The following is a 13,742-nucleotide window of genomic DNA, read 5'->3' as shown; positions in this document are numbered from 1 at the left end:
CCGTGCCCGGCCCTAAAATGTTTTAATTGAGGTACAACATACATGAAAATGCACCAGTGATAATATGCAGGTTGAGGGATGACAAACCTGAACCAGCCACATAAGCAGCACCAGACCAACAGACACAGCGTTCCCACCCGGACGGCTCCAGCGAGCCGCTGCCAGCCCATCTGGCCCATCACGTGAATGGTGTCCCAGTTCACTCTCTCTGGTTGAGATTCGCCTATGCCGGTGGCTGCAACCGTCTGCCTCAGACTGTGGTGTCCACGGCGTGAACAGACCACGTCTGGGTGGCTTCAGACTCCCTATCAACGATACCATCTGATGGACACAGGTGCATCTGTGGATTGCCACCCAGGCGACATGGGCAGGGACCTCTCTTCAGCTTTGGGAGACTTGATCAAACCATCTTCAAATTGGCAGACCTGTTTCTGTTAACACACGCAGCCCCAGGCTGCTCAGAGGAGAGAGCGCGCCCTGCCCACACCACCACAGGACCTGGTGTCCGGCCACAGCCACACAGCCTCGGCCTCAGCCCAGCCTTTTGCCTCCCATGACCTTTGCCCCCTCACGCTGTGCTTCCAGCATGAGCACAGGGGAGAGAAGGGTCCCAGGGTGTGAGAAGGCCAAGCCTCTGCCTCGGGAAGGAAGATGGCTCCACTGGTGTGAGGGCCGTGGCTGTGTCCCTGCCCCAGGAGCCCCCCGATGTCCGCAGCACCTCACAGACCCAGAACCAGACCCCGCTCACCTCTGGCCATGAGCCAGTGAGCAGCCCCTGCCCCAGAGCACTGTGTCCTCACATTTCAAGGACGTTAGTGTTTGCATCTCCACAATGAGGCCTTTGAGACGGACGGCGGTTAACCCCAGCCTCCACTGCTACCCCCCAGCCCGGGACTTGAAAGGGCATGAGAACTGGGCAGCCTTTTTCCTGCCAAGATGCAGCTGGAGGGCATCGGAAGTGGGGTGACCCTGCCACAGGACTCCCACTGTGGTTCCTCACTGGATGTGCCTGTCGGGGGCTTCGTGGGAAGATGAGGCACAGCCGAGCTGGAAAAAGTAAACTTTTTGATGCGTTATGGTCATGGGGGAGATAAATTAGCCTCGGGATGATCTATGATTAGATGAAATCCTACAGCTAATCATATCTCAATTTTGGTCTCTTACTGCCCCTGGAAACACTGCATGCTGAGTGGCCGGAAGACACGTGGGGCTGGCCCATCCGCTCACCAGGGTCCCCGCCACAGGCAGAGGCACCGTTCCTGCAGAGCACTTTCCACCCAGGTGTTTCTGGACCAGCGACCCACGAGAATGAAGACTGACGTCTTCCTGCGTTTATTCAGTGTCTGGCATCCAGGGCCTGCAACACACACACATGCACACACACACAAATGTGCACCCACACACACAGGCACACACGCATACAAATGTACACACATACATATGCACACACACACAAATGTTTACTCACACACGCATGCATACAAATGTTTACCCACACACGTATGCGCACACACACACAAATGTGCACCCACACACGTGCACACAAATGTGCACGCACATACACACACAGGCACACACATACAAATGCGCACACATGCACACACACACGCACACACGCATCTGCTCAATGTGTGCCCGAGGGCTGCGAGAGGTAAAACATCTCTGTGGCCCAGGGAGTGGCCTGTCCAGCTGCGGCCACAGACATGGAAGTGGGGGTCACCACCGGACCAACAGTCCCACCGTGGTGGGCTCCAGTACAGCTCCCCAGGACAGCTGGACCCACGGCTCATCTCAGCCCTTGGTTCAGGGACCATTTCCTTTGAACTTGGGGGTGGGTGTGGGAGGTGGCAAGCAGGGCTTCTCGTGGGCTCACTGTGGGGCCTGCATTGAAGGCTCTGGGGGGTTCTGGCTCAGTGGAAAAGGGCCCAGCTGGTGAGCCACGCTGCCTGTGGGCACCCGGGGAGCCACGTGTGCCTCAGCCTCTCGCTGGGCTGAGCAGGGCCAAGGGAGGAAACAGGACAGCATTCCCCACAATCATGGCAGAGGCTACGCCCTCAAAACAGTCTTTCAGATCTCACGGTCATTGGAAGTAGGCTCAGCTGCAGGTCATGACATAAACCCCAGCACCACTGCCAAAGTGTCAGTGATCCAGCCACCTCTCAGGACAGCAGGCCTGGGCTCAGCCTCTGCTGCACTGTCCCTGGAACACCGGCTCTTCTCTGACTCCCAACCGTAGGGCGGCTGCTGCAGCTCCAAACATCACATCCCCATTTGGGTGGACTCAAGGCATCTGGAATGGAAGAGGCAGGGGACCCAGCTCTCCTTGCTTGCCTGTCATTTTCAGAGAAAAGACCCTGAAGACTCTAGCAGACCCCCGCATCTCGATGGCTGAAGCTCACCACGGACCACCCTGGCTGTGGAGGGTGGGGACCTAGGGCAGACTGGGGTTATCTCCCAACTATCTTCTCTGGAGCTGAGTGCAGATCCCCCATGGAAAAAGGCATGGGTGGGACACCAGGAGGACCAGTCTGTGCTCCCCACAGGCTCCTGCTGACCACAAACATCGTTCACTCACTGCAGGGAGGAACGAGGCCGCAGCACCAACTCCCCGCCCCCATGATCTTTTCCGGCAGAGCGTGGGGCTATCACAGCTGGGACCTCAGGGCACCGCTCCTAGAAACGGCCAGCACAGGGCCAGGGCTGCACCCTCAGGCCCACGTCTGAGATGGGCACACGTGGCTCAGCCCTCGGGCCAACTCTTGTCATGGACACTGGGCCCTCGTCGTCCTGGGGAGGGTCCTGCACCCTAAGCTCCCGCCCAGGAAATGCTGAGCAGAGTAAGGAGACACCAGGAACTGCCAAAAGGATGAACTCACAGGCCTCGGCGAGCCCCAGGTTAGACGATTACACAGTGATGGGCTTTCTGGGAGGTGGGTCCACGGACCAGTACCTAGCTGGGGCTGGAACATGTTTCCTGCCTCATTGGCCGCCCTAGAGCCTTGGGCAGCCCCTCGTGTCTGCTGCCTCCTAAGGGTAAAAGATTAGGGCGGTGAGGGGTGCCAGGGGACAGGACCCCTGCTGCAGCCCTAACACCTTGGTGTTCTCAATCCTTCCAGAACCACACTGGCTTCTGATGCTGTCTGGCTGCAGCCTCCGCCCCTCCCGCAGCGGCAGCACCGTGGGGCCGTGAGATGCACGGGTTCTGTGCACCATCAGTCAACTGTGCCAGGACCTGCTCCAGCTAAGCCCTCCCCCAAGACTGGGGTCTTGGTCCGAGTGGCCCATTCACCCTCAGACTGACTGTCCCCTGATCTCTGCTACATGGGCCCTCAGAGCTTCCCTGGGCACTTCTCTGCAAAACATGCTTCTGGGGCTTCGCCTTCAATTCTGGGCACTGCCCTCAAGTTCTCTAATAAAATTATTTTGGCTGAGCCAGGCACGGTGGCTCACAGCTGTAACCCCAGCACTGTGGGAGGCCAAGGCGGGCGGATCACGAGGTCAAGAGATTGAGACCATCCTGGCCAACATGGTGGAACCCTGTCTCTACTAAAAATACAAACATTAGCCAGGCGTGGTGGTGGGTGCCTGTAGCCCCAGCTACTCGGGAGGCTGAGGCAGGAGAATGGCGTGAACCCGGGAGGCAGAGCTTGCAGTGAGCCGAGATTGCTCCACTGCACTCCAGCCTGAACGACAGAGGGAGACTCCGTCTCAAAAAAAAAAAAAGAAAGAAAATTATTTTGTCAGATTCAACAGATAGTGGCATCCAGCCATAGGACCCCAACATATCCACCCCACTTGCTTGGAGGAACAAGACTGAAGGCCGGCTGCCACATAGGGGCCTCTCTGCTCCAGCCCTGCCCTGAGACCCTCTACCAACAAGGCAGGCAGCTCTGTTGACGAACTCCACAGCAAGTTCAAGGAGGACGTGCACCCAGGGCCTTGGCATTCAGCAGGGACCTGCACTGAAGACCCCGTGGGGCCCCTTCTCCACCCGTGCCCAGATCCTGGGAGCACAGGAAGCATGTGGTCTGGGCCCCACCTCACCCACAGGCCACTGGGAGGAGAATGGACTGAGTGTGATTCGAATCCGAGGGCATGGGACGGCGCTCAGTGCCTGTGAAAGGAGAAGGTGCGGACGGCAGAGCGTGACCCATTTACATTTATAGGAGAAACGGTGGACCAAGGAGCGACACAGTCAGCTTCCCTACTTCAGGGAACTGGCCGACTCCGACCAGCACAGAAATCAGGAACATCATCATACGGCTTTTCGGTCACCTCTGCGGACGCTCAGTCCCACTCCCCCTCCCCCTCAGCGTCGTCCTCGTGTGGCGCCTCCAGGTCGTTGAGGTGGAAGTTGGCCATCATGTCGCGCACAGCCAGCATCAGCCTGTTCAGGCCCTGGTTGCGGTTCAGACCCCCAGCCACTCCTTCCTCGGGCCTCTCCCCCTGCAGCAAGGGGACATGTCTGAGCAGGGGGCTGTCTGTGCTGGGACTAGGGGCCCGGGGCCCGGGGCCCAAGCAGGAGGCACTGTGGAGCCCGAGGTGGCCCTTGCCCCAGCACCGGGCCCTGAACCCTCCCCAGGTCCCTGTGAGGAAGAAGCTCTCAAAACCAAATGCCGTGTCTAGACCAAGCCAGGCACAGAGTGGGACCAAGCCGGGCTGACTCGCGGCCCTGCATCTGCTACCATCTGGGCAGGCCCCAATTTCCCCGGCAGAATGGGCACCCCACTGGCACAATGCAGCCTTGGTCCTTCCCTGCTCCCTGTGCCGGCTGGCACAGTCCTGGTTCAAGGAGGCTCCAGGCATTCGCACTGGAATGGATATGCCCGCACCCACTGGGGAGGCAGGGGCTGGGACGAGCTCAACCTACCTCCATGGTATAGTTTGGCAACAGTGACCGGAAGAAGAGAGCAATGGTGTTTCCATGGCTGATGGGACTTAGCCTGAAAGAAAGTCAAGAAAAGTCAGAAATGACACTGAACTGAGACTTGTGGGACCCAACCCGACTCACGGGGCTGCCTGCCAGCTGCCTCGCAGGGACACGGAGGGGCCGCCAGGGGGCAGAGCAGCAGCAGCTGAGCACAGGGCCTGGATTCCCCGGGTGGACCGTGAGGCTTCCTTATCAGCTTAGGGTGGGGGTGTGGACAGCGGGAACAGGATGAGGGAGACCAAGTCCGCTGAGGCAGGCGTGGGGTCCGGAGCGAGGCTCCCACAGCCATCCTCGGCCACTGCACAGGTGCCTTGCTTTTCAGAAAAGCTGCAGTTTCAACGTCTCCTTCAGCACACACTCCTTATGCAAAGGCAGAAGCTTCCAGGGCCTGCGCTAAGCGGAGACCCTCAGGGTGCGAAGGGCTACCGCGGCCCGGCTCTACAGGACGCTGAGCGGCCAGGCCTAAGGAGCTCTAGGGAGGGCGAAAGCCTGGGCTCCACAGCGGAGGGAGGCGGCAAAGAACCGCGATTCCTCAATGCTGCAACGCCCTGCCGGCAGGGATAATCACGACGACCACTGTGTGGGTGACGGGGCCTGGGTAAGGCAAGTACTTTCGAGCCCAGAAGGAAAGGTAAAAAGCCTTTCAATGACCCAGATTCTGAAAGCCAGACACACCGGCAGCCTGGCAGTTGGCCCTCTTGGGCCGCAGCCCTGCTCTCCCGGTCTGGCCATGGGGCTTTTGTTCTCTCAATGTGCCGTGTGCTCTGCTCCTGGCACAGGGCCTTGGCACATCGTGACTCTGCGGTGGAACATGAGGACCCTCTCCCCCGAGCCTGCTGAGGGCACATTCATCCTCTCCGTCTCAGCACAGCCACCATCCTTCCTCTCCGTCTCAGCACAGCCACCATCCTTCCTCCAAACACCTTACTGGAGGTTTTTTTTTTTTTTTTTTGAGATGGAGTCACTCTGTCACCCAGGCTGGAGTGCAGTGGCGTGATCTCAGCTCACGGCAACCTCCTCCTTCCGGGTTCAAGGGATTCTCCTGCCTCAGCCTCCTGAGTAGCTGGGATTACAGGCGCAACCCACCACACCCAACTAATTTTTTTTTTTTTTTTTTTTTTTTTTGAGACGGAGCCTTCCTCTGTTGCCAGGATGGAGTGCAGTGGCACGATCTCCACTCACTGCAACCTCTGCCTCCCGGGTTCAAACAATTTTCCTGCCTCAGCCTCCCAAGTAGCTGGGACTACAGGTGTGCGCCACTACACCCAGCTAATTTTTTTGTATTTTAGTAGAGACGGGTTTTCAGCATGTTGGCCAGGCTGGTCTCAATCTCTTGACCTTGTGATTTGCCCACCTTGGCCTCTCAAACTGCTGGAATTACAGGCGTGAGTCACTGCACCCAGCCGGCTAAGTTTTGTATTTTTAGTTGACATGGGGTTTCGCCATGTTGGCCAGGCTGGTGCAGTTTTGATTTTATGTTTATTTCTAGATTCTAAAATTAATATGTTTTCCCCACTTCACCGCACACCTGCTTCCACTGTGTCACTTGCACCTGCCACAGAGGCCGACACGCAAGCGCTCGTACGTTCGGTGGAGATGGGAAAGAACGCGGCCTGCAAACGCAGAGCTGTGACCCCCAAATAACACTTCCTCTCCTCCTCTCCCTTCCTGTGAGGGGAAAGACCCACTTAACCCTGAGCCCCATCTCTCAGCATCTGGGTCTGAAAGAGGCAGCCAGTCCCTGTGAGCCCCAAAGCCCTGACCTCAGAGCTGCAGGAGAGAGCTGGGAGCTGGGAGCTGGGAGCTATGAGGTGGGAGCTGGGAGGTGGAAACTGGGAGGAGGGAGGCGGGAGCTGGGAGCTGGGAGGCGGGAGGCGGGAGCTGGGAGCTGGGAGCTGGAAGGTGGTAGCTGGGAGGTGGGAACTGTGAGGAAGGAGGTGGGAACTGGAAGGTGGGAGGAGAGAGTTGGGAGGTGGGAGGTGGGAGCGGGGAGGTGGAAAGTGGGAGGAGGGAAGCAGGGGGTGGGAGGAGGGAGTTGGGAGGTGGGAGGAGGGAGCTGGGAGGTGGGAGGTGGGAGCTGGGAGGTGGGAGCTGGGAGGTGGGAGCTGGGAGGTGGGAACTGGGAGGAGGGAAGCAGGAGCTGGAAGGTGGGAGGTGGCAGGTGGGAGGTGAGAGGAGGGAGGTGGGAGCTGGGAGGTGGGAGGAGGGAGCTGGGAGCTGGGAGGTGGGAACTAGGATGAGGGAGGCGGGAGCTGGGAGGTGGGAGCTGGGAGGTGGGAACTGGGAGGGAGGCAGAAGCTGGGAGGTGGCAGCTGGGAGCTGGGAGATGGGAGGTGGGACCTGGGAGGAGGGAGGTGGGAGGTGGGAGGAGGGAGGTGGGAGGTAGGAGGAGGGAGGTGGGAGCCGGGAGCTGGGAGCTGCTAGGTGGGAGCTGGGAGCTGGGAGGTGGGAGCTGGGAGGTGGGAGCTGGGAGCTGGGAGGTGGGAGCTGGGAGCTGGGAGGTGGGAGCTGGGAACTGGGAGGAGGGAGGGAGGTGGGAGGTGGGAACTAGGAGGTGGGAGGAGGGAGGTGGGAGCTGGGAGGAGGGAGGTGGGAGCTGGGAGGTGGGAACTGGGAGGAGGGAGGTGGGAGCTGGGAGCTGGAAGGTGGGAGCTGGGAGGTGGGAGCTGGGAGGAGGGAGGTGGGAGCTGGGAGCTGGGAGGTGGGAGGTGGGAACCGCGAGGAAGGAAGTGGGAACTGGAAGGTGGGAGGTGGCAGCTGGGAGGTGGAAACTGGAAGGAGGGAGGTGGGAGCTGGGAGCTGGAAGATGGGAGCTGGGAGGTGGGAACTGCGAGGAAAGAGGTGGGAACCAGAAGGTGGGAGGAGGAAGCTGGGAGGTGGGAACTGGGAGGAGGGAGGAGGGAGCTGGGAGGTGGGAACTGGGAGTGGGAACTGTGAGGAAGGAGGTGGGAACTGGAAGGTGGGAGGAGGGAGCTGGGAGGAGGGAGGTGGGAGGTGGGAGCTGGGAGGTGGGAACTGAGAGGAGGGAGGCGGGGTTGGAAGGTGGGAACTTGGAGGAGGGAGGCGGGAGCTGGAAGGTGGGAGCTGGGAGGAGGGAGGCAGGAGGTGGCAGGGGAGGTGAGAGGAGGGAGGCGGGAGCTGGGAGCTGGGAACTGGGAAGAGGGAGGAGACAGGGGCTGTAAGGTGGGAGGCGGGAGCTGGGAGGTAGGAGGAGGGAACTGGGAGGAGGGAGGTGGGAGCTGGGAGGAGAGAGGCGGGAGCTAGGAGGTGGGAGCTAGGCGGTAGGAGGAGGGAAGTGGGAGCTAGAAGGTGGGAGGTGGGAGGTGGGAGCTGGGAACTGGGAGGAGGGAGGCGGGAGCTGGGAGGTGGGAGGCGGGAGCTGGGAGGTGGGAGCTAGGTGGTGGGAGGAGGGAGGTGGGAGCTGGGAACTGGGAGGAGGGAGGTGGGAGCTGGGAGGAGAGAGGCGGGAGCTAGGAGGTGGGAGCTAGGCAGTGGGAGGAGGGAGGTGGGAGCTAGAAGGTGGGAGGTGGGAGCTGGGAACTGGGAGGAGGGAGGCGGGAGCTGGGAGGTGGGAGGCGGGAGCTGGGAGGTGGGAACTGGAAGGAGGGAGGTACCTCTCTGGCCTGACGTAGGAGTAGATTGTGTCCGAAGGAGGCAGAGGATCAAACCCCATCACAGACTGCGTGGTCACGTCCTTCAGAAAGGGACATAAAACGAAGATGCTACAGATGCTGCCAGGGGGCCTCTGCCTCTCCCAGCAGAGTCCTTCAGTCGACTCCAGCGTGGACTGGATGCATCTGCTGAGAGATAGCCACAGAGTCTGACAGAAACGGCTGTGCTTTTTGTACCAATGAGCTTTGGGTGAGGGTGGGACGGTCCTTCTGCCACCAGGACACTCACAGGAGTCGAGGTGAACCTGCACGGCGTCTGCCCTGCACACCAGAGTGTGTGGTGGGGAAGGAAGGGGGTCACGTGCCGCTCACGCCTGCCAACATCTTCACCACGTGTCAGAAGCTCCCACTTCAGCGAATGCAGGCTACAGGGACCCTGAGCTGCCCTCGGGTTGCACAGTGCCACGTGCTGCCACTCTACTGAGGAGAGTCAGAAGCTCACAGCCCCAGACAAAGCCAGCCATGCTGGTCATAAGGGCCCACAGAGCAGATGAAGTTAAACCAGGAGGCACTAAGCTGTCCCCAGTGGACGGTCCATGGTCCTGCGACCCTCTGACTTGCTGGTTTTCTCACTTGTTCTATCTTATCCCTTAACAACAGTATAAACTCCTTAGATTTTGAGACAGAAACGGCACCTCCAGCACAGGAGACGTCAGAGCAGGACTACACCCCACGACTACAGAGAATCCCCCAGCAGCCGCACCACGCGCTCACAAGACCACGGATACAGCAGCTCACCACGGTGACAACTCAGCTTGCGCTCTGAGCCCCAAAGGATTTCTCTCTCAAAACAACAAGCATCCGAACCCGGGCTGCCAGGAAAGGAGGAGCCCTCTGCACTAGACCCTGCCCCTGCCGTGGCGGGGCTGGGTTGCTGAGGGAGCCCGCACCACGCATGCCTGCATGTGGACCGCCCGGAGCAGAAGGGACGTGCATGTGACCGGCTCACACAGAGCTCCCATTTCAGCCTTTCTCCCTTACCGGGGGCAGGGCAGCGACGGCTTCCTTGATCTCAGAGAGGATCACATGGCGGTGGATATTCCTGGGTGCACGCTGGTAGAGCACCTTCCGCCTAGGGCCGGGGAGAAACGAGGCACAGCAGATAAAGTACAGCAAATGAAATGGTAACCGCCATGGCGCCGCGGCCCCCACCCCTACCCAGCACGAGGCATCTCGCTGCATCTCTGGTGGCTGCAGAAACTGTACACTTTACTCTCGAGCAGAGGCAGCATGGCTGGTCCCTGGCCTGCGGCTGGGGAGCCTCTGGGGACCAATCCCAGCCACATGGCCTGTGACTCAGCCTCTTCATCCAAAGAACAAGAATGATGGGAGCCGTGGCCAGTGGCTTCTTGTGGGAATTCACTGAGTTCATCTACAGGAAGGGACACCTGGGTGTGTCACCATCGTCACTGCTACGGCTACAGGCACAGGCACTGGTCCCTGCTGGAAATCGCTCTCGGAGAGCAGTACAGGGAACAAAATGCTCCTGTCCATGAGAAATGTCCAGTCCAGTGGGGACAGCAGACACGCGGACGGGCCCATGACTGCCAGCGGCTGGGGGCACCAGCACCTCTTGGGCTCCCCCGGGCACACCTCATATCCGAGGCACACAGACTTCACTGTGGAGATGCAAATGGGCACCACTCCCAGGCGGTCCCCACTGAGCCTGGCCACACCGCTGCACAGAGCCACGGTGCTGAGGCACAGGGCCAAGGGCGCAGACAAACGAGACAAGAACAGCAAGGGGCTGCCTGTCACATGCAGCATATTAGGGCATGAGCCTCCAAAGTGTTCACACACAGGACAGGAGACTCTTTCTCGTCTCTGCCAGATTTCTTTACTCCCAAGATGCTGGTGTGAGAGACTCGTCATCATTTCACAGCTCATGTGGAAACACTGCAAGACCAGAAGCCACCACTCCAGCCCGAGGCACCCGGGAACAGCAGCTCGGTACCCTGTGCTGATGACCACAGCTGCCTCCCAGGAAGCCTCTGGGACACGCCAGGGGCTGTGCGCTGTCTTGTAGGCTCCACACAGGCCCCACAGCAATGGAGGCCAAGCTGCTCACAGCCCTTCTCGCCTCCCGAATGCGAGGCCCCCATGTCTGGGATGAGGGTCCCTGAGGAGGGGGCGTGGCAGGGCTTGTGTCAACCCCTAGCTCACCGGTTCTCACAGGCTTCCACGGCTGGGTTCCCGGCGTCCACGGCTTGCAGAACCTCGTGGACGTTCTCCTCCAGCCAGCTCATGGTGGCGGGCTCTTTCCAGAGAAAGTGTGACCTCCCAAGGTACAGGTTCACCAGCTGGCTCAGGGCAGGGGGCTGGCTGGGGGAGAGCAAGGGCTGTGAGCAGAACCCCTCTTCAGGCCACGGCCTGCCTCGAGGCTAGCAGAGCCCCATGGATGGGCAGACGGGGGGTCCAGGGAGTGCCCTGTGGCCTGGAGTGAAAGGAGGCCCCTGGGCTGCTGGCCTGAGGGTGTGGGGCTGGGGCACACAGGTATGTGCCGTGAACCTGTTGGGCAGGTTATGTTCTTTAGGAAGCAGGACTGACGTCACAGAAATGTGAAAATGCACCCAGGGCAGGTCCATCTGCGTGCACATAGGGCGAGCCCTGGAGGGCCAGGGGATGACCCCGCGGCGTGCACTTTCTCCTGTGTTTGCTCCCTCTTTGTTTATTTTGTTTTTTGAGACGGGGTCTCACCGTCACCCAGGCTGGAGTGCAGCAGCACAAACACAGCTCACTGTACCTTTGACGTCCCAGGCACAAGCCAGCCTCCCAAAAAGCTGAGATTACAGGCATATGCCGCCACGCCTGGCACCCTCTTTATATGAGCCTCGGTTTTAAGCTGGAGGCTGCTCAGCTGTCCCACCTGGGCTTTTCCACACAGATGAGGGCTCCAGAGCCCTCCCATGTCAAATGACAGTCCCCAAGGCCGCCACCACAGCCCCTCCTGCTGCTGGGAGCAGGTCCCTCAGGGCCTCTCAGGATGAGTGAAAATGGATCCCAGGCTCCGAACCCACAGGCACCCACAGATGGGCACCGCCAGCCACTCTTTACCTTATTTCAGCGTTGGGTCCGAAGAAGCGGTGACTGGAAACGGTGGCGTCGGGCCGCACACTGCAAGACTCGAGCAGGGGCAGGAGGACTGCAGGGAAAGCGGAGGCTCTGTGGGGGCCCTCAGCATACACCCCAGCCACTCCTAGCCCCCGAGGCGGTAAGGGACACAGCGAGGTCCTTGTCACAGACACAGCTGTTCTAAGGTGGAGAGTCTGCAGGGCCAGCGGCTTGCTTCCGGGTGGTATTCTGAGTTGCTGCTGCTGGTGTGCCCAGGGTCTGAGGCTGGGGGTCTCCTTCACACCAGCCCCAAGGAGGCTCCCAGGGCCCCCATCTGCATCCAAGGGAAGACTCACCCACCACCCTCCACACACATGGGGTTGGGTTTTTTTTGTTTTTTTGAGACAGGGTCTCACTCTGTTGCTCAGGCTGGAGTGCATTGGCGCAATCTCGGCTCACTGCAACCTCCACCTCCCAGGCTCAAGCGATTCTCCTGCCTCAGCCTCCCGAGTAGCTGGGATTACAGGTGCACACTACCATGCCCCGGTTAATTTTTGTATGTTTAGTAGAGACAGGGTTTCACCATGTTGGCCAGGCTGGTCTTGAACTCTTGACCTCAGGTGATCCACCTGCCTCAGCCTCCAAAAGTGCTGGGATTACAGGCGTGAGCCACCGTGCCCGGCCAGTTGGATGTTTTAATCACAAAGACTGGACCCCATGGCAGGCTGGTGGGAGCAGAGGCCACCTGTGCCCAGTGGAAGAGCCAGCACTGCAGGTTGAGGTCAGAGGCCGCCATGTGGGGGAATGGGCCCCGAGGGCAGAGCCTGCAGTGATCTCCAGTGCTCTGAGGTAAGTGACAGCGGCTTCTTGGCAGCCCGCCTGCCTTCGAGGGAGGTGCTGACGCTACAGCCTGTGAGACAGCAGCACAGCTCTGCCACAAAGGACAGGGCCTCCCAGCCCCATTCCCAGACACGGCTGCACTGGTGGAGCACATGGCTAGCTGCATGCGGCCCCAGAGGAGGACAAAGGTGCTTCCTAGACACGGGACGAAGCTTTTGGGGTCAGCGAGCAGACTGAGGCCCGGCCAGGCCCCTCTGGGGGGCACATTTCTGCCTGGGCTAGAAGCTGCCCAACCCCACGCCGTGGGCCTCCTCGGGGCCCAGACAGAGCCCTAGAAACCCACAGAACCGAGGAAGGGATGCTGCTTCCAGGACATCCTAATAGGCGATGAGTGGTCACGTAGTCTGTGTATACTAGCTGCATGCAAATAACCCTCACCCCTCACAGCCCCTCGGAGGAGGCCCGTCTTAAGGAGGGATTTCACACATGCTGTCAGGCAGGGTCAGCCCCGAGGTCTGACCAGGTGGCAACTTCACTGTGCCCGCCACATGTGCATGGATCGAAGCTACCCAGATGCAATCAGGGGTCAGGGCTGTGCAGGCTGAGTCTGTCTGGGCGGCACAGGCCTCCATTCTGCATCCCAGCATGGTGCAGAGCACGACCCTCTCGGCCACACCTCGGCGCTGCCAAGACCTTCCCCTGCTTTGCTCTCCTCCCCAGCACTGGTGCAATCCAATGCCCCGCACCTCCCAGCCAGTTCTGTCTCTGCACTCTAGAACACAGGCCCCACGGGGGTCGGGATGCCTGCCACCTCCTCGTGCCTGGCGTGGCACGCAGCGGGTTCCGAGATGAGCTGACCCTCTTTCAGGTTTGGTAGGGCAGGTTTGCAGGCCCTACCAGAGAATGTATGTTTCTGTAGGTGTGGGGAAGGACTGGGACCCGGCCCCCACCACCAGGAAGAGCAGCCCCCACGGCTGACAGGACACACCCCTACTCCAGGCGAGACGCAGCGCTCACCTCCAGGGAACATGGTGAGCGCCTGCTGTATCAGGAGAGAGGCCTTCTGCCTGGCAGAGCTCCGCTCACACTCAGGGAGGTCTGTCTGCTGGCTCAGCAGGAAATACGCCAGTGGAACGGAGAAGGCAAAATTCGGGAGCTGGGACAGGTTCCGATGAGCCTACAAGGGATGAAGAAACAGAGTGTGGAGACTTAAGTCATAAAGACAAAATATGTGAGTTTGCAGACGCTCT

At 60.0% G+C, this 13,742-nt stretch overlaps 1 protein-coding gene across 9 annotated transcripts in view; it reads right to left on the bottom strand.

Annotated features, from left to right (window-relative positions):
- Nucleotides 1-4,146: 4,146 nt before the first annotated feature.
- The window catches only part of TCF25 (TCF25 ribosome quality control complex subunit), a 36,722-nt gene continuing 27,126 nt past the window's right edge, over nt 4,147-13,742 (bottom strand). For 4 of the 9 annotated variants that reach the window (XM_055364601.2, XM_055364602.2, XM_063700415.1 and 1 more), the window contains exons 12-18: nt 13,510-13,669; nt 11,656-11,743; nt 10,765-10,923; nt 9,583-9,673; nt 8,545-8,624; nt 4,871-4,943; nt 4,147-4,446 (exon numbers count right to left, since the gene is read on the bottom strand). In XM_055364601.2, coding sequence (XP_055220576.1) covers nt 4,288-4,446; nt 4,871-4,943; nt 8,545-8,624; nt 9,583-9,673; nt 10,765-10,923; nt 11,656-11,743; nt 13,510-13,669 — 810 coding nt within the window. In that variant the 3' untranslated portion in view covers nt 4,147-4,287. The other 5 variants (XM_055364603.2, XM_063700417.1, XM_055364605.2 and 2 more) reach the window with 5 other exon arrangements.

Source organism: Gorilla gorilla, chromosome 18 (assembly GCF_029281585.2).
Source record: "Gorilla gorilla gorilla isolate KB3781 chromosome 18, NHGRI_mGorGor1-v2.1_pri, whole genome shotgun sequence".
In the NCBI taxonomy this organism is placed as follows: domain Eukaryota; kingdom Metazoa; phylum Chordata; class Mammalia; order Primates; family Hominidae; genus Gorilla; species Gorilla gorilla.
This window is presented reverse-complemented; position numbering and strand designations above follow the sequence as displayed.